The sequence below is a fragment of the Hippoglossus hippoglossus genome, chromosome 4 (genome assembly GCF_009819705.1).
Source record: "Hippoglossus hippoglossus isolate fHipHip1 chromosome 4, fHipHip1.pri, whole genome shotgun sequence".
Lineage (NCBI taxonomy): Eukaryota > Metazoa > Chordata > Actinopteri > Pleuronectiformes > Pleuronectidae > Hippoglossus > Hippoglossus hippoglossus.
Genome location: NC_047154.1, coordinates 14,183,273 through 14,203,559, shown reverse-complemented (window position 1 = coordinate 14,203,559; position 20,287 = coordinate 14,183,273). Strand labels below are relative to the sequence as shown.

The window sequence follows — 20,287 nt, the reverse complement described above, 5'->3', positions numbered from 1 at the left end:
GCTATAGTGGAAATAACAGAGACATATTTTGTCAGTGTTGTGTTGTTGTTGAGCTCCAGTTTTACCATTTGAGATGCAGAGCTGAGCATCCAATTATATCCCAAACATAAATACCCACATGTGTTTGACAAAACACAGATGTTATATGAACAACACCAATGATCTGGAGTCATTTATAGATGCTAAAGACACCTCATCTAAACATCTGGATGAGAAAATATAAAATTGCCTCTCGAATACTTTGTTTCTCAAGTTGCGCCTCTTCTTCCAATTTCAAACAAAGCTAGACATGACATTTGTAATTAATGGTATCATCAATTAAATTGGCATCTATAGATCTATAGAAGACATTTCCAACAACCTGTATAAGTATTTCTCTCATGTGGACAGAATATTCTTTTATTAAAATTGTTGAAAGAGCCTTTTAGCATTTAGACGATTGTTAAATGAGCTTATTATGGGTTTTAAAAAATCACCAAGTAGTTATTTTTTCAGAGAACGTGACTCTTGGATCTGTGAGTTAAATGTATCGGTGCTCTATTGAGGGCAGGTGTTGGCATGAAACAAAAATAAAATCAGTTAGGACTCACTTGACATTGATTTGAGAAGGAGGAGAAAAGAAAGCCATATTTGAACTCACATCTCAGGGAAATCATAGAAACTTGTGGCACTTCAATACTTTTACATGTTGATTCAAGTTGAAGAGGTTGTATCTTCCCTGGTGTTTCAACAACTATAACACTGTATGGATGAAAAAGAAAAAAATGCTCTAGAGTTGTAAAGATGAAAGGAGAGACAGAGAATGTGAGGAAGTCAGAGTGAGAGAAAGTAAAAAGAGAAACATTAAGAGAGAGATTAAGCTGCAGTAAAGTGTGGGAGTGAGGGAGACGGAGTGGGAGAGCGAGGAGAAGTAAGAGTGGAGAGGAAGAGAGAGAGAGAGAGAGAGAGGGAGGGAAGGGAGGGAGGGTGGGGTGGCTGCTCATCAGGGTTAATGATGTAGAAAATCCCCCAATTAGAGCGTTTTCCTGTGTTGCAGGATGAGTTCAGAGCGGGGTCCTCTGACAGCCCCGGGGATTAGTACCCAGGCCAGGCCGGGCCGAGCTGGGCCTGAAGAGACACTAACTAACTGCTGGACAGCTTGGCACTGCTCAGTCGGGGCCAAGTCGGGGCTATGGCCACAGCCAGGGGCCGGGGTAGGCATGCGTTGAGCTAGAGTGCATGGCACAATGAAAAGCATGGGAAAAAGAGCAGCAGCACGTCAACTTGAAAGAGAAGTTCTGATGGAGACACATTCAAAAATGGATTCAAACATGAACCAAATACAATTTTAGAGGCAATTTTTAAAAGTCACTCTCCAACAAGTCCCAGAACTGATTCCTTCAACTCTCCATGTTGCATTACAATAAATACAGCTATAGCACATTGCTAAATGTTCCAGAACGATGCAGTGATTTTTCCACAGTGTAACATATGTGCTCTTCCAAAACATAGCCAGATTTAATGTGGAAATCTGTACTGTGCAGCAAGTCAATCAGTTTCTTGTTGAATAATAATGGTGGAGAAAAATACAGAGTCTTTAAGGGGATAAAATGCACAAGCCTGATACTTCAGACTAGAAAAGATCTCAAACTTATTCTGTCTCTTAACATCACAATGAGGTGATTGTTGCATTAAACCGAACCAACGTTGAGCCTTTCAGGTACCAGAGGCATAAGGCTACATGTAATCAAAATATATACAGAGTAAAGTCTTGAGACTTGCACATTGAAATTTGTTCTTGACCCTGCAACATACTGGAGTAAATGTGATAAATATTCTGAACTCAACATCTGGCTATTCAGCTATTCCTGCAGATTTTGGCTGAATCTATACCCTTCTTCAGCAAATTATATTGACTGCACTTTACTTGGGATTTAATGAGGCTTGATGACCTAAAGATTTGGCCTGATATGAGACACTTTATTCCCCCAAAAAATTATAATAAAAAATGCATTATAGCCGATTGTCTCAAAGTTTGAATATTTAATGGTTAAGTAGCTGGTCAAAAAATAGCATAGTTTTGTTCAAATGGTTAGCAATCCGTGACTTGAGCAGCAGTAGATCAGCATAGAGAAAGTTCATGAAATGTTCTTCTGCACTTATGCACCATGTATCATTTTTGTAAGCTACTCTATTCTCTGTTACTCTGAATTTGTTTTTTAATCATCATGAAATCTGATGACAATAACTGAGCTTAGACCAGCCCCACGACACTCAACACAATTCTGCAAGAAAGTGGAGAAATTACAGGTGCCTATAGGAATTATAGGAGAATTATGACATCAGAAATGAAACTGATCAATAATGATGCAATATCATGAAGTGAGCTACTCTCGTATAATTTCCCATATAGTCTAACTGTAAAGGTCACAGAGATGAGGATTCACGTATTTCAAGTTAAATGTAGCTAAGGCAGATTTGGAGGAAGCCCAGAACCACTGCACCGCTCTGCTCCACGGTTCCTGTGTTCATTAAGAACAACTGAGGCCCTACTGACTAATTGATTAATTGTGCAGTCTATTATTTCGCTCCTGCACCCCAGTAGATCTGAAAGGGCCAAGGCTGGAGTTAACAGTCTTATTGGAAAGACGCGTTCCTTGCAAAGGATAATAAGGGAAAACAGCGGAATTAATTGGGTTTGATTAAGAGAGCTTTTCAATGGGACACAGCTTTTTCGCATGACATAATTAGAGGTCAGTTAAAGGGGGGGCATGAGGGGGGATTTGGTCGTTGGCGCCAGTCTTGTGTGGGTGTGTCTGTGTGAAGGAGACAGATAGACAGACAGACAAAGTGTGTGTGTGTGGTGGAGGGGGTGCTTCCTTCACACTTGCAGAACTATGTTGTGTGTCTGATGTGCTACATTTCTATAGGCTCGCTCAGACACACATTGAAGTTCACGGGGGGGGCCCCCTGTGCGCTCCGTGTGTGATTATTATCACTACACTTGACAACATTAAAGGCACAGAGCTCAGTCTTTTGTTACAGCTACATGGTCATTAGCAGCAAAACTCAGAGACCACTCTATTGTGCAGACAAGGCTGGTGAGAGGAGAGTACACTCAGCAGTGGGGGGGGGGGGGAGTTTGGGATGAGCACAACACAAAATGTGTAAACAAACTCAAAACATTTATCACACACGCATGCACACACACACGCACGCACACACACAGTGAATCGATAATCCTGTTACAAAATAATCTAAAGAAGGAAGAGGGCCAAGCCATCAAATCTAAAAATACAACTGAACTGTCATGAACCAAAACCAGGCTGCACACCTGATTAGATCATCGCATATCTCATCACAAGTCTGCAGCTTTTTAACGCAGCACAGTTACAATCTCACTGAATCTCACTGAATCTCACTGTCCTCTGTTTTTCTAAGTTGTACGTTTTTATCATGACTTTTTGTTTGTAAAATATACATCACAGTGTGACCATAGTACTGGTGTGGGCTACATACATTACCACTGTGTGCAGGCTAATCTGCTTCTGAGATGTGTGGTATTTCTTCATTATTATTTGTTGGTACATAATATCTTTATAAATATTTAGCAGGTTACACTAAGAAGCCCTGTGTTGTGGACCAACAGGAAACAGGTCAGGGATGCAAGGGGTCATGGGATGGCGGTAACGGTAAACAAGTCATATAACCAGGTTGGACACAAAGTTGACAGTGAGGCAGTTGCTTTAGTTTAATGGAAACACGACAACATGTATCAGAGTATCACTGACTTTAAAATCAAATGTGGCTCTTCATGTTTAGATCCATAACGTTTTTATCATTTCCTTTTGATTTGGCACTAATTTTTTCCATTGGAACAACTTACAATGTCAAAGTAGGATATTTATCCCTGACCCATTTCCTTGCTAAAATTCATCAGCTCATGTTCATCAGCTTCTGCCCAATTGAATGATTCCTACTCCAGCAGACCGACTAAAACTGTCCTGGATCTCCAAAGAAGATACATATTTTAGAAATTCCAGCTGTTCATTAACACTTCACACAAAATGGTGATCTACTGTGATTTTGTCCAACACATGGAGTGTTCTGTTTTGTCTAAGCAGTGTTTTATATTGTGTCTCTTTAAATTAATGGCAAAGAAAAAGAGTTGGGAGGCTGGAATATGAATATTATTCTATCATCCCAAGGACAGCAGGCATCCACCGTATTGAAGTGTCATTACACGCTGCAGAAAACATGTTCTGTACTGAACGATGTGGAAGGTGAATTCCTCCTCTTGGTCATCACGTCATACTCTTTAACTTTTGTTTTTTGCACACAACATTCATAATGTGCTGTTGTTGGTGGTCAGAATTCACACATATGTGTTTTATTTCAAATCGTGAACCATAAGACTGTAAGACCAGGGCTGGTAAAGATAAGTTCTTCTGTATACGAGGCTTAAAGTTTGTTCAGTCTACACACCAACGTGCCTGGAGAGTTTAAGAATGGAACTACTACGCCCCCTATGTTTGAAAATCTGCCATGACACTTTACTTCAGTTTCAATGAACAAATTAAGAGCACTGAGGAATCCTGAATAAAAAACACAGCATGAAACACACAATGGAAACACAGCCTCCATTAACGGTCTTCAAAAGCAGTCTACTAAGAATCCTTGATGCCTTATGATTATTAGAAGCCTCTTAAATATTTATTTTATTTTATTTATAATCTCATTTCATTGATCTTCTTTTTAGTATTCAAGTGATTGAGTTGTCTAAATTGTGTGTTTCTATATATGACACGAATGAATTGCCATATACTGTAAAATGTACACTTAAGTTGTGCTTCCGTGTTTTGATTGGTGACGTAGGCGTGACGTCACCGGATGGAAGGGTCTGTGTGAAACATCCCAGAATGCACCTCTTCACGTCATCAATAAACAGAAGTAAACACAAACCTTCCTCTGACAGTGAATAACTTATATTATAACCAGTTGTTGCACTGATCCATCACATCTCTGTCCTGTGTCGGTGTCCGGTCTGTGTCGGTGTCCGGTCGGTGTCCGGTCTGTGGGCGGTGCTGCTCAGCGGCTCTGGTACGTTTCCTGCAGCAAAGTGAACACGACCACTTGCTAAGTTAGCCACTAGCCAAATTAGCCGTGAGCTAAGTTTGCTGAAGCTAGTTAGCCGGAGAGTTTTTAAATAGAAGCGTGACTGAAGATAGACATGTTGACACAGTCCGTCTAACGACATTATCGAGCTGTTCACTTGAACTCGTTCAAAGTCATCATTGACAGCAGTGACTCTGCTCTTACTTTGGAAACGTTTGAGTGAAATATTAAGGTCACACAGACTTCATGTCATCACTTTCTCTAATATAAAGCTTCCTATGGGGGTTGAATGAAGCGTTATTATCAAGCTAAATGTCAAATAGATGTCTTTAAAATATCCACACGTCATCGTTTCATGTCAGACTGTCATTCCACACATTCTAGTTTAACAGATTGCGATCAGGATACTGCAAAATCATGTGGATTCCTTTTGTAATTCTTCAGGATAAGATATACTAGGGGTGGGCGATGTGGGCCAAATTTATATCAAGATTAAAATGTTCATACCAGTTGATATCGATAATAATCATGATAAAAGTCTCATTATTATTTCTTTAAAGTTTAAAGACTGATTTAAAGGTTGTGGTTTTAATTTCTTCTTTATGAGCAGAGAATAACAAACACCTGATTCGTTTTGAAACACCAAAACGAATCTGACTTCAATCAATTATATGTTAAACCTTCTCTCTATGCTCGCATTACTCATAAGCATTATACTGTATATATGTGTGTATGTATATATATATATATATATATATATATATATATATATATATATATATATATATATATAACAACAGCATATGCAATTAATTATAATTATCAGTGATCATCTCCAGGCATAATTTTGTGATGTATAAATATTCTGCTTTGAATTATCATGAATTTTAATATAAAAGTGCTATCTTTTTTTATTATTATTTCTAAAAGAAAATACATCTGTGCCTCTTTCCTCTTGAAAATAATCTAAGATTATGCAAATATTTTGGATTATAAACTACCAGATACTAAATGTTTCCTACATTACTAAAAGATCATTGTTAGTGTTTGTGTAATGCAGGCTACTTTAAAACGATTACTAAGGGTTGTACGATTTAAAAATAGTGTTTCAATGTATCTAACAGATGTCAGTCGATAGAGAGAAGGTCAAATATCCAAGAGCAGTAACACTGACCCAGACACATTGTTGAACGTGTTTTCATTCTTGTATTTGCCAGGATTGTTTTCCCACTCTGTGGCTGGAGGATCAGTGTCTAGGATGGATCCAGAATATGAACATCGCCTCTTCCGCCAAATTAACATTCAAAATGACAACTTGAGTCCTGCTGTAAGTTCAATATTTCTTTTCTTTGCTCTTTCTATTTCTTGTTACCATTAATCATCCAAAATGTTGCACACCTACACTAAACCTTTGTCAGTGTTGTGTTGGATAATAATCTTTGAGGCACTAAAGGTGAAGTGAGGATGTTTCCAAAGATATTTCCATGAATAGTTCACTATTTGCCAGGTAACTTCATACAAACTGCAGTATAACAAACCAACTAAATCAATATTTTCTGTGGTCACTTTTTTCCTTTGAAACATAATCAGTTATCTTTGTTATACTCATGCACTTTTTCAAGGTAGTTAGCAGGTGAGTTGTTTCAAGAATCTTGCAGAACTTGCCACAGTTGTTCTGTGTTTTTAGGCTCTCAGTCAATGTCTTCTGTCTCAAGACTCTGTCACAGCCATAATGTCTGTTGCAGGACTCCTTGTTCTTTTTGTCTCTGAAGATATTTGTATGTAGGGCCGATCAGAGGCCTCTCTGACGACACTGTCTGATGGATGAAAATCAAATAATCTTAAGTGCCTAAAGCCTTTACACTGCACTGTATATTAGAACTTGTAAAAAATTGACCAAACTTACAGAAGTAAAAACACTTTATGATATTGTGTTTGTTTTGCAGAAATCGACACGCGGTCTCCACAGTCGGACACCCACTGGTTCCCCATTATCCTCGCCCAGTAAGCTTGGAGACAGGTTTATACCCACCAGAGCCGGGGCCAACTGGAATATCAACTTCCACAGGATAAATGTAAGAACATGTTGTGGGGGAAGTTATTGAGCTGTGTGTCTGGGCTTTTGTCAGGGAACATTTTCTTTTCATGTATATTACACATTTCAAAATGTTAACAGTGTGTCTGGGTGAAGGTGTTTACAGTCTGGATGCTATGTCTACCTCAAATCAATGACATCATTGGTTTTGACTTTTTAATTAGGAAAACGAAAAGTCACCAATTCAGAGCAGAAAATCTAAAGATGCCACTACTGATAACGTCAAAGGTAAATTTTTTAAAGGTTATTTTGGATGAGTTTCTTATAAACAGCTAAGATTGTGGTATTACATTTGTCTATAGAGTATAATGAATCTAGATTATATTATTGTGCGTGTAGCAGATGGGCTGGCCTACTCTGCTTTGCTGAAGAATGAGCTGCTGGGAGCAGGAATAGATAAGATCCAGGACCCGCAGACGGAGGACAGACGTCTACAGCCAACCACCCCCGAGACGAGGAGTCTCTTCACTGTATGAACATCTCATCTCACACCACTTACTGTATATACTGAATTATGTGGCACATTTATCACATCAGAACAGAGACAAAAGGAATATGCTCTTGGAGTCCTTAACAGGAGCAAAACTACAAAATCATAGAGTAGAACAATGAAGCTGGTAGAAAATATAATGTCTGCCTTTGTATTCTTTACAGTATTCACTCAACACAGAAACAGCGTCTCCTGACAATAGCACCAACATCTCCCCATACTCCTTATCACCTGTCAGCAACAAAAGGTAATGGTTTTTGTTGATTGCATTGTAAAGAGAAACACATACATTTTAGCATCAGGATTTCATCGTGTCCAACTTTTTCTGCTTCAGTCAAAAATTGTTACGTTCGCCGAGGAAGCCAACACGCAAGATCTCAAAGATCCCCTTTAAGGTTCTCGATGCTCCAGAGCTGCAGGATGACTTTTATCTCAACTTAGTGGACTGGTCCTCCCTCAACGTCCTCAGTGTCGGGCTGGGCACATGTGTTTACCTCTGGAGTGCCTGTACCAGCCAGGTAATACACTGCGTGTGTCTGTACAACATATTTTAAACTTTGACTTAAACTGTTTGATTAATATTTATAAAAATATATTTGTATTTTTAGAAGAATTCATTATTTTGCTGTACAATAGTTAATCTGGCTTTTCCTCAGGTAACAAGGTTGTGTGATCTGTCAGTGGAGGGAGACTCAGTCACATCGGTTGGCTGGTCTGAAAGGGTAAATACACAGCTTACTGCCATCACAACGTTTGGTACAAATATTTTTTGTTCGTCAAATGATTCTTTATGTTTTTAGGGTAACTTGGTCGCAGTGGGAACTCACAAAGGATATGTTCAGATCTGGGACGCTGGCGCTGGGAAGAAACTCTTTGCCTTGGAAGGACACACAGCCAGAGTTGGTATGAACAGTTTCTGTGTTTACAGACACAAAGTGAGGGTCATAGAATGGCTCGACAGGAATCTTAAAGACACAATACAAACAAATGATCTGAAGTAAAAAAGCAGTAGGTCAAATAAATACCTGATGTTCTTCATAATTGATAGATGCCTTTTGAAAATTTGGTTTTTAGTCATATGTTGAAAATGTGATCAAGTATAAAGGACATTTTGCTCTGTCTAAAGGAGCTTTAGCGTGGAATGCAGACCAGTTGTCTTCAGGAAGCCGTGATCGTATGATTCTTCAAAGAGACATACGGACGCCTCCACTGCAGTCAGAGAGGCGGCTGCAGGGACACAGACAGGAAGTGTGTGGGTTGAAGTGGAGCACTGACCATCAGCTGCTCGCTTCTGGTGGAAATGACAACAAGGTGCAGTTGTTGTATTTATTAACCCTGTCTCTGTCTTTATCCATCTATTTAATTTTGAGTTACTCATTAATAAAGGTGTGATTTGTCATTTCGTCACCTCAGCTGCTGGTGTGGAACCACTCCTCGCTGAGCCCAGTGCAGACCTACATGGATCACCTGGCCGCAGTTAAAGCCATCGCCTGGTCCCCCCATCAGCACGGCCTGCTGGCGTCTGGAGGCGGCACTGCCGACCGCTGCATCCGATTTTGGAACACACTGACGTCGCAGCCGCTGCAATGTATGGACACAGGCTCACAGGTCTGCAACCTGGCCTGGTCCAAGCATGCTAATGAGCTGGTGAGTGACTCTAGATACACACTGGACACATTTGTTGTACAGCAAATAAGGTGAATACTTATGCAATTGATTATTTTGTCTTTTTCTATTTCTATTTGTACCTGATTCATATGAATTTGTAAAGATCTTTTACATTGATATCAGTCTTTTTACTCACACTGCTTAATTTTAGAATACAATTCCTTAAAATGCATGTGATACAAGGAAAGGAAAACTCTTAAAGTCACCATCACTGTTACTTTGGATATCATGGCATATTTCTATTAACACATGAAACCATTAGAAAGCGTGTTGTATCTTCAATTCAATTTTTTTTTATTTTACGTACTTAACCGAGGATCTTAGACCTTAATGGTATTCTTAGTATAAGGTTGTGATACTCTGAATACTTTGCTCTGGGGGAAGTATGCCCTTTCACTTTCACACAATGTAGGATGCATTGTTGAGCACAATGGTGGTCTTTTTGGTTTGCAGTAATTCAATAGTTTCTAACTGAATGGGGTTATGTTTAACAGATATCATTTTACACACAGCACAGTTTTCACAGCACCGTGGATTATAATTATGTATCTCTTTTCAGGTGAGCACCCATGGCTACTCTCAGAACCAGATCTTGGTGTGGAAATATCCAGCTCTCACTCAGGTGGCCAAGCTCACAGGACACTCGTACAGAGTCCTCTACCTGGTCAGTATATGTATGAGATTTCAGTGCTGGTCACATTAATTCTAAAAACCAGCCATCTTTGCCAGAAAATCTGGCAGCAGCCTCATAAATGTTTAATGTTTTCAGGCGATGTCCCCGGATGGCGAGGCGATAGTGACAGGAGCTGGAGATGAGACCCTACGCTTCTGGAATGTTTTCAGCAAAACAAGGTCAACGAAGGTGAGAAAGCACTTTGATTTGGAATAATACTCAGTACTCTCCCTGAATCTGCAAAGTAATTATCTGAGTTTCTGTTTTTCTTTTGTTTCAGGAATCTGTATCAGTTTTAAATCTCTTCACCAGGATACGGTAACTTTAGACAAATGTTTAAAAATTCAACTTTGAGTGGATCACAGCGTCATCAGTGGACAATTCATAAACATGGTGCTAAGGACAGACATTACAATCTGAGGCATCTCGGGACATTTTTCACAGAGGAAACGGCAGCAGGAACAACTGAGATATATATTTTTGACACTAACATTTGTTTGGGAAATTATTTTTGACACATATGCTCTCACTGGTTGTAATTTTTCTTTACTTTTTTAAAATATGGGTTAATTTCCATTTTGTATTTTTTGTAACAAATAATCATGGGCCTTAAAAATGTTGTGATAATGTTTTCAATACTTCGGACTTTGAGCATTTTTAGTTTTTGTTTAACTCAGGTTTAATTTATTTAATGCACTTGTTATATGGTAAATATTCAGTGTATGAATCGTCTGTAATGGAAAAATTTGATTCTGTGGAGAAAAATAGGACTTAAACATACAAACTAAACAAAATCACCTACTAAGCCTTCTACAGTATGTGCACCATGTTTACCGTGATCCTGCGACTACTAAGCTTGAAGAGTAGTTGGTTGAAATTATGCAGTTTCCTCCTGTGTTTTGAAAGTCTAATGCTGTGCATTGAGACGTATACTACACGATTGATTCTTTGTAGTAAAGGACGAAATAAAACAAGGTATGACTTTGTGTATTGTTCCTTTTTTTTCATTTATTATCGAACTTGATTTAATTTAGTTGCAATTATATTGTTAGATTATGCTTTATAATGGTTAACAAAACTATAATTTTGTAGTCTGAATACAAATGCAGCTCATTTACATAATATGAAAACAATATTTAACTTTTGACTTTTTGTTTTCCCCATACATTTCAGTGTTATAGTTTAGATTAATGGACAGAAATTGATCCTGCAATAAATCTTACATATCATTTAGAATGTTCCATTTTTTCGGTTGAGTTCTTATTTTACTTGAACCATTTTGGCTATATCCATGAGTGCAGACTGAAAAGCACATGTCTCTATAATGTGAGTCAGTCTACCAGAAATACAGCCACCAACATAATATGATAAAGTTAAATAACCTGAAGCAGCTTCAACAAACACTTGTTGCAGGACTGTTGCATCATCAGACTTCACCATTTTTTTTTGTGCACATTACTTCTGTGTGTATGTTGAAAAGTACATAACTTTTGGTTCGTGTCTAAACTGTTCTGGGTTCAGCTCTATATATAGTCAATGGTTACTTGTGGAGTCAGAATGGAAAAAAAACTGTTTACACTGTTCATCAACAACAATCGACAATAACCACCTTCCACCAGCGGCGGCGCTGTGTCCGCGGATATGACCATTCTCCACCGGAAGTACGTACAACAGGCGGGAAGTTGAAAGTTTGATTATTTTAAGATAAATAAAACCAATAACCGAGTGAATGTAGGTTTATTAACAGAGATACTTGTTTTAATTAAGTGCAGCGACAGACAGAAAATTGTGATTAACAACGTTACACCAGGTATCAGTGGCTCGGTCAGACTAACTGAGAGTTAGCTGCAGCAGCTAGCTTGTTGTTGTTGTGTGTCAGGATGGCGGACAGGAGTCTCGTCCAGGAGCTGAAGCGATGGGCGACAGAAGAGTTCAACCTGCCCCCGGACAGTCTGCCAAATGACAGCTACTTCAAAACGTGAGTGTCCACCTGTCTCCTAATCTCCTGCTGTACCTGATACTGAAGAGCCTCATAAGTTGTTCAGAGTGGAAGTAACGCTGGTCATTTGTTTTCTAGGCTCTGTGTTGGGACAGGGAAGTCAATATGGAAATATGCCATCCAACACGTCTTCCATCAGAGGTCAGTCTTCATCCTATGGATCATTTATGTATGGTTAGAGTACTGGTGATTTCTTGTATCCCTTCTCATAATCTCTCTCTCTCTCTAGTAAATATATAATCTAAATAGCATCTGATAAATATCGTTATCCCTAAAATACATTGAATATCATCCCTATGTACAGTCGATTGTAGCTTATTACCTGTTTCTGCTTTTCCAGGAACGTGAGGATCATGCGTGGGAATCTGCAGTGGTATCCTTTCAGATTCAGACCTTCCACCGTCAGTACAATGTCCCTGTTACTCAGATCCAGACTGGTAGTTTCACCTGGATGATACATCTGTCAATATTAACTCATACTAGATATATTGTATTGTCTTATGTGTCAGCCGATAAGTGACAAGAAAGGGAAGTACAGTACCGTTTTAAAACAGTGTCACAATTCTGTAGTTTGTATAGCACTTATACTGTATATATGTTATCTGTAAAACATCCTTTAGAAAACCTAACTTAAGGGAACTTTATGTATTTATGTTGTGTTTTTTTACAGAAAGTTAATATCAGCTGAAGTGTAATTATTAGATTTTTAAAAAACTATTTTCAAGCTTGGATCTGCAAGCTATAATGAAAACTTTATGAGAAGTTGCTGAAGCAGCTTATAGCTGTTTGTATATTTATGTTCTAACCATCTTTCTATTAGAGTCTCTGTCACCACTTGGTCACTTTGCAGCTCCTGCCATTGTCTGCTAAAAGCTGCTCTGGTTCAAACGTTCACATACACTGAATTTCCCTATGCCGCTGTCCCCACTGTCGGTTCAGCAGTTGTCTGGTAATTTCCTTGACATTTTGATTTTCAAGGTACAAAGTTCTTCAGGACAAAGAGGTAGGCAGCAACTTGTTTTCTTTCCATTATCATTTCTCACAAGTAGTCACACTCTGAATGATACACAATGTGGATATTTTGAATTGTTGTATTAAAGCCATTAGTTAAATGGTATGTGCTTTTACCTGCTGGTGTTGTTTGTGCATGTGCAGCTAAAGCAGACTGAGGGCCAGAGTGAGGCTGCAAAGCAGAGAGAGCTTCAGAGGAAGATAGAGCAGATGAAGGCTGAGATCAGTCACCTGGACTCACAGATCAGTGGAACAGAGGAACAGCTGGCCACACAAGGTTAGTCCATTACATGCTGTGAAAGTGGGTCATATGTTTTTACAGTATTTAAATAATGTGATATGCTTTAAATACATTGTGTACATGCAAAATATAAATATTTATCTATTTCACAGATGTAAAATATGCTAAGTGACTTCGCATTTGATTGTTAGTTCTGTCATTGTTCAACAGAGCAATCTATCAGTCGTACCTGGTCCCAGGTGGAGGATAGTCGGCGCAGAGAGCTGCTTCTCCAGGCTTTCAGACAGCGCTGTGTCCTGGGCTGCAATGTGCTGTCTGATGATACACAAAAGATCAGTGTGCACTGTCAGGCACTGGAACAGATGGCCAGGTGAGGCAGGGAAAATTAAAGTTGAAGCCATTTGGAAATTAGTAAATTTATCTGATGTATAAATGCATGTAAATCAGATGGTAGTTCATATTTATTAAAATAAACTTCTGCATTGTGTGTTGTAGGAAAGCGGAGATTGAAGTTCTGTTTGATAAGTCTTCAAGTAGTAGTGATGGTGACAACCTCAACTCCAAATCCACCTCGGAAGCGCAGGTCATGGTGAGAGCTGCCTAAATTTGTTCTATATTTTACTGAGTAGAGTTTAAAGTGTAGTTTATCTAACAGGTGCCGTGTCAAAATAAATAGTATGTGTGGACATAAGAGATAAATCAGAATGACATACACTGAAAATCACATTTGTCAGGAAAAAGCCAGAAATTACTGCTGGTCTTTTCACTTTTTATATTTAGAAAAGAAAAGCTGGTCAAGATAAACATCTGAGTAATGTAGTTCGCAATATCTGTACTACATCAGCAGCTGATAGAAGGAAATTATCATAACTAATTTTATTTTCTTCTGTCAGCGTGAAGTCAGAGAGCTGTGTGACGACAGGGTCCACTTCTATCAGTCTTTACAAGAGAGTGAACTGAAAACGGGGCACTCAGCAGCCAAACAGTAAGGGCTACAGTGGATAACAGTATTTGAGAAATCAAGTACAAACCTTCTTTTACAATATTTAAAAGATTTTCTTTAGTTAATTGCTTCTTTCCTCTTTCCGTCTCAGTATGACTCGTGAACAGAGGACTGCCATGTTTCAGTACTGGTTGAGTGCTGTGGAGGTTGGTTTTTATTTTTCCCTAAGTAATTTGGTACTTGTGTGTGAACTGTCTTTAATTTTCACTTTGACTGACCATGTTGTTTCTTGTCTTTGCATCAGAATGTGTTAGGTGGTTACCCTCCAAACCATGTTCTGTCAGCATTACAATATTTGGCTTCCAGAGAACAGAAGGAACTGGAGGACAAACTGGCTTCTCTGGATGTGACTCGGGATGTGACAGCTCTGCGGTAAGAAACACCACCACATTAATGTCATGTTTTCAGATTATTTAATTAAAAGTTTTCTTTGCTACAGTATCTTTTTGGCATGTTCATTGCAGGTTCCGCTATGACAGCAATCACCTGCTGGACCTGTCAGCAGAAGAGGATAATGAGTTGCCCCCGGTTAAGACCCTCTTACAGGTTCTTAACTTAAACACTCACATACAATTAATATTCAGAAAGTTCAGACTAAAACAAGACATGCTTGTGTGCTTTTGACATTTCTGAGTAATACTTTTTTCTTTGCTTTTCCAGGATGCTTGGGAGGATGTGGAGCAGAGTCTGGTGGAACTGGCCCAGACTCGCTCCAGAGTCCAGCAGCTCAAAAATCAGCTGCAGGCCCGCAAGAAGGAGGCTGAGCTGGAGGTGTCTTGTATTGCTGATGAACTCCACAATGACACTTTGGCAATGTGAGTCCACTCACTGTAGTTTATGGACCAGGTCATGAAATCCAGAAAGGGGTATATTCAAAGATTTAAAAATCCCTTGAAACATTTTCTATTCTGTACTAGTCCATTAGTAATGGTCAATCAAACACCTTTGACAAGAAATATGACAACACATCAGCCCATAATATCATAGGTAACTTAATATTGACTTTTATGTGATTGAACTCTACATGTTCCAAGGCGCTGCATGGATTTAATAGTAATACTGTAACACTAAGATGTTAAAATGATGAACTTAATATTGCATCTACTGGGCCTGAAATCTGACCTGGACTTCGGGCCCAGCTTCATATCTTTCCCTAAAACTGCTGCATCCCTCCAAAGAGACCGGGACAGGTGGATTTTGGATTTGAGCCCACGATAGCAGCAGGTGTTTGCTTTCAAATAAATGTAGTATAGTAAAGGGTTAAATATCCTCATAACTCCCCATAAAGTGTAACCTAGTCTCATTATTTGTTTGTCCTCTGTTTATAAAAATTCCTGGAATTATTTGTGTTTGCTTTTGCAAGAAGAACTCAAATTAAAGATTGATTTGATCTCTGTGTTGTTGTCAGGTCCGTTGTAGAGCTGGAACTCCAGGGTGTGATGCAGGCAGCAGCCAGAGATCACATCAGAGATCGCTGTATCCAACTGGACCAACACGCTAGGAGCCGCCAGGAGGCTCTCAGAAACCTCCGCAGCCAGTGGCAAAGCATTCTGGACTTCAGACAACTAGTGGTGAGTCACAATTGACAGAATAAGACTTCTCAGAGCCTTTTAACGTCACTGTTGAATCAAGCATTTTGTTCAGTATAGAAAATTATAACTGTAACAGAGTAACTCTTACAGTGAGCTGTTAGTATTTTTACTGAAGCAAAGGATGTAAGTACTTCCTCCTGCACTTCTGGTAACATGCCAACAAACATGGTCAATCGTTAACGCTTCTGTTTTCATTCCTTTAAAGGGTAATGATAATTGTGAAATACCAGATAGCGTGTTACTGTGATATTTTTTTAGATGGTTATCATGCTGTAAAAATCTCACTCTGTTCGAACTCTAGTATGATGAGAGGTGCATCTTGATTAACCAGATTTTTATCAACTTGAAATGCAGAGCTGTCTATATGTGTGAAACGTAAATCATCAAAGTTGTTGTTGGGTTGTGTCTCTGCAGGTTCTCAGACAGGAGCAGATCAGAGGTCTGATTAAAGGGAACTCCACGGCCAAGACAGAGCTGATCCATCTGCACAGAGAGGTGTGGATGTTCTACATCTGTGACACCTAAGTAGACCGATTGTTTATAGATTTTGTTCCATGCAGCGGTGAAAGAAATGTTTTTGGTCTCTTTTAGCTTCTAAAAACAATCAAATTTCTGGATATTTTTTTGAGATGTCTATCCCTCCGTTATGTTTCAGTTACAGGATTTCCTCCAGAATAAGCTGGTGCCACAGTTTGATGACGTCACTGCTGCAGCCAACAGTCTAAGGAACTCTATTTCAAAAGATGCCAGACAGTTTGGAATGGTTTCACTCTTTGCTCTGGACCGCAGGACTGTTGAAGGGTAAGAGAAAGCAGTCTGCTACTTAAAGGGCTAAACTTCATTCAGATCAGCACATAAACAATGACATTTTATTTTTATTGCACAAAAAAAGTTTCCTAAACTAACACAGAAACTGAGGAAATCCATAGTACTTCGATTTGGTGTTAAACTACAAAATCACGGAGGGAGGCGGATGAGAGAAGCAGAGCAAAAACATCTGTCAGTAAAATACCCTGCTTCATCAGTGGTACACGCGTGGTTCCACCTGCAGTCGACTTAAGAATTTGACTTTAGTGTAGAGTGCATGACAAGAAAGGATTTTGTTAATCATACTTTTTATCAAGTGGTGACGACTGTGGAAGAAAAATTGAACATTTAAAATCTCCCTGTTTCAGAATGCAGAGAATCCCTGCATCATCCCTGTCCATCCATCGCCTGCAGTCCTCAGCCTTCAGCAGCATGCGTCAGAGCCTGGCCTTCCCACTGTACAAGGTGAGTGTTGACGTATAATATATCAGTCTGTTGTAACAAAAGTAAGGTCTCATTAAGACTGAACAACATTTATACTAAATGTATCAAAACAGAAAAATACCACTTCTATTAGTATTGTTCTAATTATGTGCCCCAACACAATGCAGTCTCAGTTTTATTTTGAAAGGAAGCGTGTCTGTGGTTATTGTTACTTATGGCTCTGTTGAACAGCTCCCCCATCCCTTAGTTGTGACATTAAACCATTCAGCTTTATAGATTGAATGTTGAACTCATTCTTATTTTACATCTTTGGAATCAGCTCATCATTATAGAACTCAGTTACTTGTATCTTGATTCAATTTTGCTGCATAACTTTGCATTTGATGTTTGGTCGTGGAAACCTGTATTATATATGTTTAAAGCTTTGAGGGTTCAGTTCACACTGCTCCTGAAACTCCTCGTGCATAGGTTGGTTTTTATTCACAACCTGACTGCCACTGCCATCGCTTGACCCCCAGTCCGCTCACTAACAGCGCTGATCAAAATATCCATGATAATCAGTTTTCCTTCACAGAGGCATAACCCTAACAGCCTTGTTTACTCTAGGCCACTGTGACTCTGCTTTTAGAGAGTGTCTTCTAGTTTACCAAACAATTGTATAAGTTTTGCTTTCATGTAATTCACATTTAATTTTTAATGGAATTCATTGTATCTTGCCTTGTTCTTTGACCCGGACTAATGTATCTCCTTCTTGCACTTTAGGCTCCAGAGGATTTGTGTTTACACGCTCGCTCTCAGCAGCTTGAGTTACGTTTCCTCCGTCAGTTATTGCAACTTCACTCTGCTACTCTTCAGAAAATACAGAAGGAAACAGAAATGTTGCATGCATCTGATCAAAAAGGTAATCAGAGGAACTTATCTACAGAGAATTTTTTTAGCATACTCAAGTGCTGTCTGTCTTTTGTTTGTACGTGTACTACTTGATGAAGAATTTATGTCACCTTGGCAAAAAGAAGGTTTAGGAACTGTGATCCGTTTTAGTAAGAACAAATCAGCTGTTTGTCCTCATTGTGTCTCTTAGCCTTGCTGTCCAGAGTTGTAGAGGAGGATCAGAAGCTTCTGAAGAGTCTGGTACCAAGAGTCAGAGGCCTCACCCAACGTTGTACACAGGGGATTTCTTATGGAGACCAAGTCAAAACAGCCATCTCATACTGGTGAGGCATATTTCTGAAGTAGATACCAATGCTTCCATCGCATTTAGCATTGTTATGGCAGTCAGAAATGTCTATAAAGGAGAATTCAACTGGGGTCTATTGTCATAGTTTCACCATTGTTTATGTGCCCAACAAGCAGCTTTCATAAGATCACATTCTGACAGAGGCAATGTTATGCAGGCAAGATTTGTGGTGAGTAAGTTAACAGCTAAGAAGCACAAACCTCATTCAGGAGAATGTGAAGGAGCCTTGTTGCTGCTGCACAGCTGCTAGAACCGGAAAAAGTAAAATTGTGCAATTTGTCCAAACCCTACTATTTTCCGACTGTGCAAGAACAATTTGGTGTGATATTACAGAACATTAAAAGTGACTGAACATATTCATTGAGCTGTTTACTGTGGAACCAGCCGATGTGTCTGACAACCTACAAGACAAAAAAATCACTGTGCAACAACGAGCTCATTGGTATTTCACTGAAATTATACTTTGATTATATATGAATGTATGGTTGTATTGTTTAACTTAATTTTTTTCAGTGCTGCTATTTTGTACCATCAAACCAACTTCAATTTGTATCTGTATGATGTGATGGTGTAACAGTGGAACTCAGCACATTGAATTCAGTGTCAATCATTTCATGTGATTTTGTATTTATTTGTTATTTGTACATATTTTAACATCAAAATACTCTTGTTAAAATGTTGCTCAGGCACGTGTTGAGTAAAATGACAGTAATAATGACCAAAAATAAGAAGATAATACCCTGACTTTTGAATTTTTCAAAGACTTAAGTACAAACTTTTTTTTTTCTGAAACATTAATTTATTTGTTGTTTTTTTTAACCTTTGATACATGTAGGTGGGATCAACCAGTCCAGCATGTCCTCCCTGAAGCCAGTAAAGGAGGAATGACTTTTCAACAGTGGCTACAAAGATGGAAAATAGCTGCCAATGCCTCCTAAGGGACACCTCTTAGTAAATATGAAGGAGATCCCTTTAAGCACCTCTCAGTGGTGAAATGCCCATGCTACTGTCAGGGCTGGACTACCAACGTACAGAGTGGGCTACTGTCTCAGATCCATAGGTCATGTCAAATCAGTTTGATTAGGTATTAATGTGTTATGTTGTGTTCACCATTAAAATATAATATCAACTAAATCTGGTCTTGTCTTGTCTTGTGGTGGCGCCCTGGGTCAAACCCTATTGTAAGAACCTCATTATTTTAGTTTATACTGTTCTCAAGTAGAACATGGTCCCAAACAAAGTTGTGTTTAGTCAAATCCCCACAGACTAAGATATACTAAGCGTTATTGCAGCATGGGAGGTTTGGTTGAACAGGACTTACTGGAAACTTGGTAGACGGGGTGGGGTGAACACAGCAGCATATTTTTACCTGAGGGCACCTTGACAGACTGCAATAAGTCAATTAGTCACAAAAATGTCAAACATTTTATGGCTTTTAGCTTCTCAAATATAAGAATTTTCTGCTTTTCTTCGTCTCAGACTAGTTTCCACTTGAGATGTCCCAGGTTGTGGACGCTTGGTTGGACAAAACAAGACATGATGATCCTACACGGTGCTGTAGGATGTTGTGACAACGATCACTGATTTACTAAATCTATTGCAGCCCTAAGCAGTAATGGTTGTCTATAATCCTAGTTTTCTTTCCTAGGCTCTTCATGCTCCTCCTCTGTACCATGTGAAAGTCAGTTACTAATAAATACAAATCCAAGACTTTGCCCCTGTCTTTCTTGAAATGCATGACTTGTACGGTGGTGTTTTCCCCTATACGCACTTCGATCGCTCTGTCCACCAAGCATGTACCAGAAATACAAGTAGTAAAGGCATCCCTGAAAACCATAGAGATATCATGTGATCGGTTTCTGTCGGTGAATCGCAGTCTGAGCAGTTTTGAAATGGAGCTGAGTTGTTGGCACCAAAAAGTCATTTAAGACTG

The 20,287-nt window shown here is 39.0% G+C and overlaps 2 protein-coding genes across 2 annotated transcripts; both read left to right on the top strand.

Annotated features, from left to right (window-relative positions):
• The first annotated feature begins 4,890 nt into the window (after nt 1-4,890).
• Nucleotides 4,891-11,006, top strand: LOC117760516 (fizzy-related protein homolog). The gene is made up of 14 exons (XM_034583613.1): nt 4,891-5,079; nt 6,312-6,421; nt 7,041-7,169; nt 7,354-7,417; nt 7,529-7,659; nt 7,844-7,926; nt 8,014-8,197; nt 8,336-8,401; nt 8,480-8,582; nt 8,806-8,990; nt 9,093-9,326; nt 9,907-10,011; nt 10,117-10,209; nt 10,301-11,006. Exons 2-14 carry the CDS (start codon nt 6,353-6,355, stop codon nt 10,340-10,342), a joined length of 1,488 nt encoding a protein of 495 aa, XP_034439504.1. The 5' UTR covers nt 4,891-5,079; nt 6,312-6,352; the 3' UTR covers nt 10,343-11,006.
• A 650-nt stretch (nt 11,007-11,656) lies between these two features.
• haus5 (HAUS augmin-like complex, subunit 5) lies at nt 11,657-20,063 on the top strand. The gene is made up of 19 exons (XM_034584032.1): nt 11,657-11,998; nt 12,098-12,160; nt 12,360-12,392; nt 12,998-13,022; nt 13,175-13,307; nt 13,482-13,641; nt 13,767-13,860; nt 14,165-14,256; nt 14,366-14,420; nt 14,519-14,646; nt 14,739-14,820; nt 14,935-15,089; nt 15,683-15,845; nt 16,281-16,361; nt 16,522-16,667; nt 17,042-17,138; nt 17,880-18,018; nt 18,199-18,331; nt 19,190-20,063. The coding sequence occupies exons 1-19, from the start codon at nt 11,901-11,903 to the stop codon at nt 19,290-19,292; spliced, it is 1,980 nt and encodes a 659-aa protein (XP_034439923.1). The 5' UTR covers nt 11,657-11,900; the 3' UTR covers nt 19,293-20,063.
• The last annotated feature ends 224 nt before the right edge of the window (nt 20,064-20,287 follow it).

What these genes read in the sequence shown, in the direction of transcription:
- LOC117760516 (XM_034583613.1), top strand. Translation starts at nt 6,353, where the DNA reads ATGGATCCAGAATATGAACATCGCCTCTTCCGCCAAATTAACATTCAA. An exon ending in GGAGTGCCTGTACCAGCCAG is followed by an intron (nt 8,198 to 8,335) that starts GTAATACACTGC and finishes GCTTTTCCTCAG; the next exon opens with GTAACAAGGTTGTGTGATCT. An exon ending in GCAAAACAAGGTCAACGAAG is followed by an intron (nt 10,210 to 10,300) that starts GTGAGAAAGCAC and finishes CTTTTGTTTCAG; the next exon opens with GAATCTGTATCAGTTTTAAA.
- haus5 (XM_034584032.1), top strand. Translation starts at nt 11,901, where the DNA reads ATGGCGGACAGGAGTCTCGTCCAGGAGCTGAAGCGATGGGCGACAGAA. An exon ending in TGGACTTCAGACAACTAGTG is followed by an intron (nt 15,846 to 16,280) that starts GTGAGTCACAAT and finishes GTGTCTCTGCAG; the next exon opens with GTTCTCAGACAGGAGCAGAT. An exon ending in GACCGCAGGACTGTTGAAGG is followed by an intron (nt 16,668 to 17,041) that starts GTAAGAGAAAGC and finishes TCCCTGTTTCAG; the next exon opens with AATGCAGAGAATCCCTGCAT.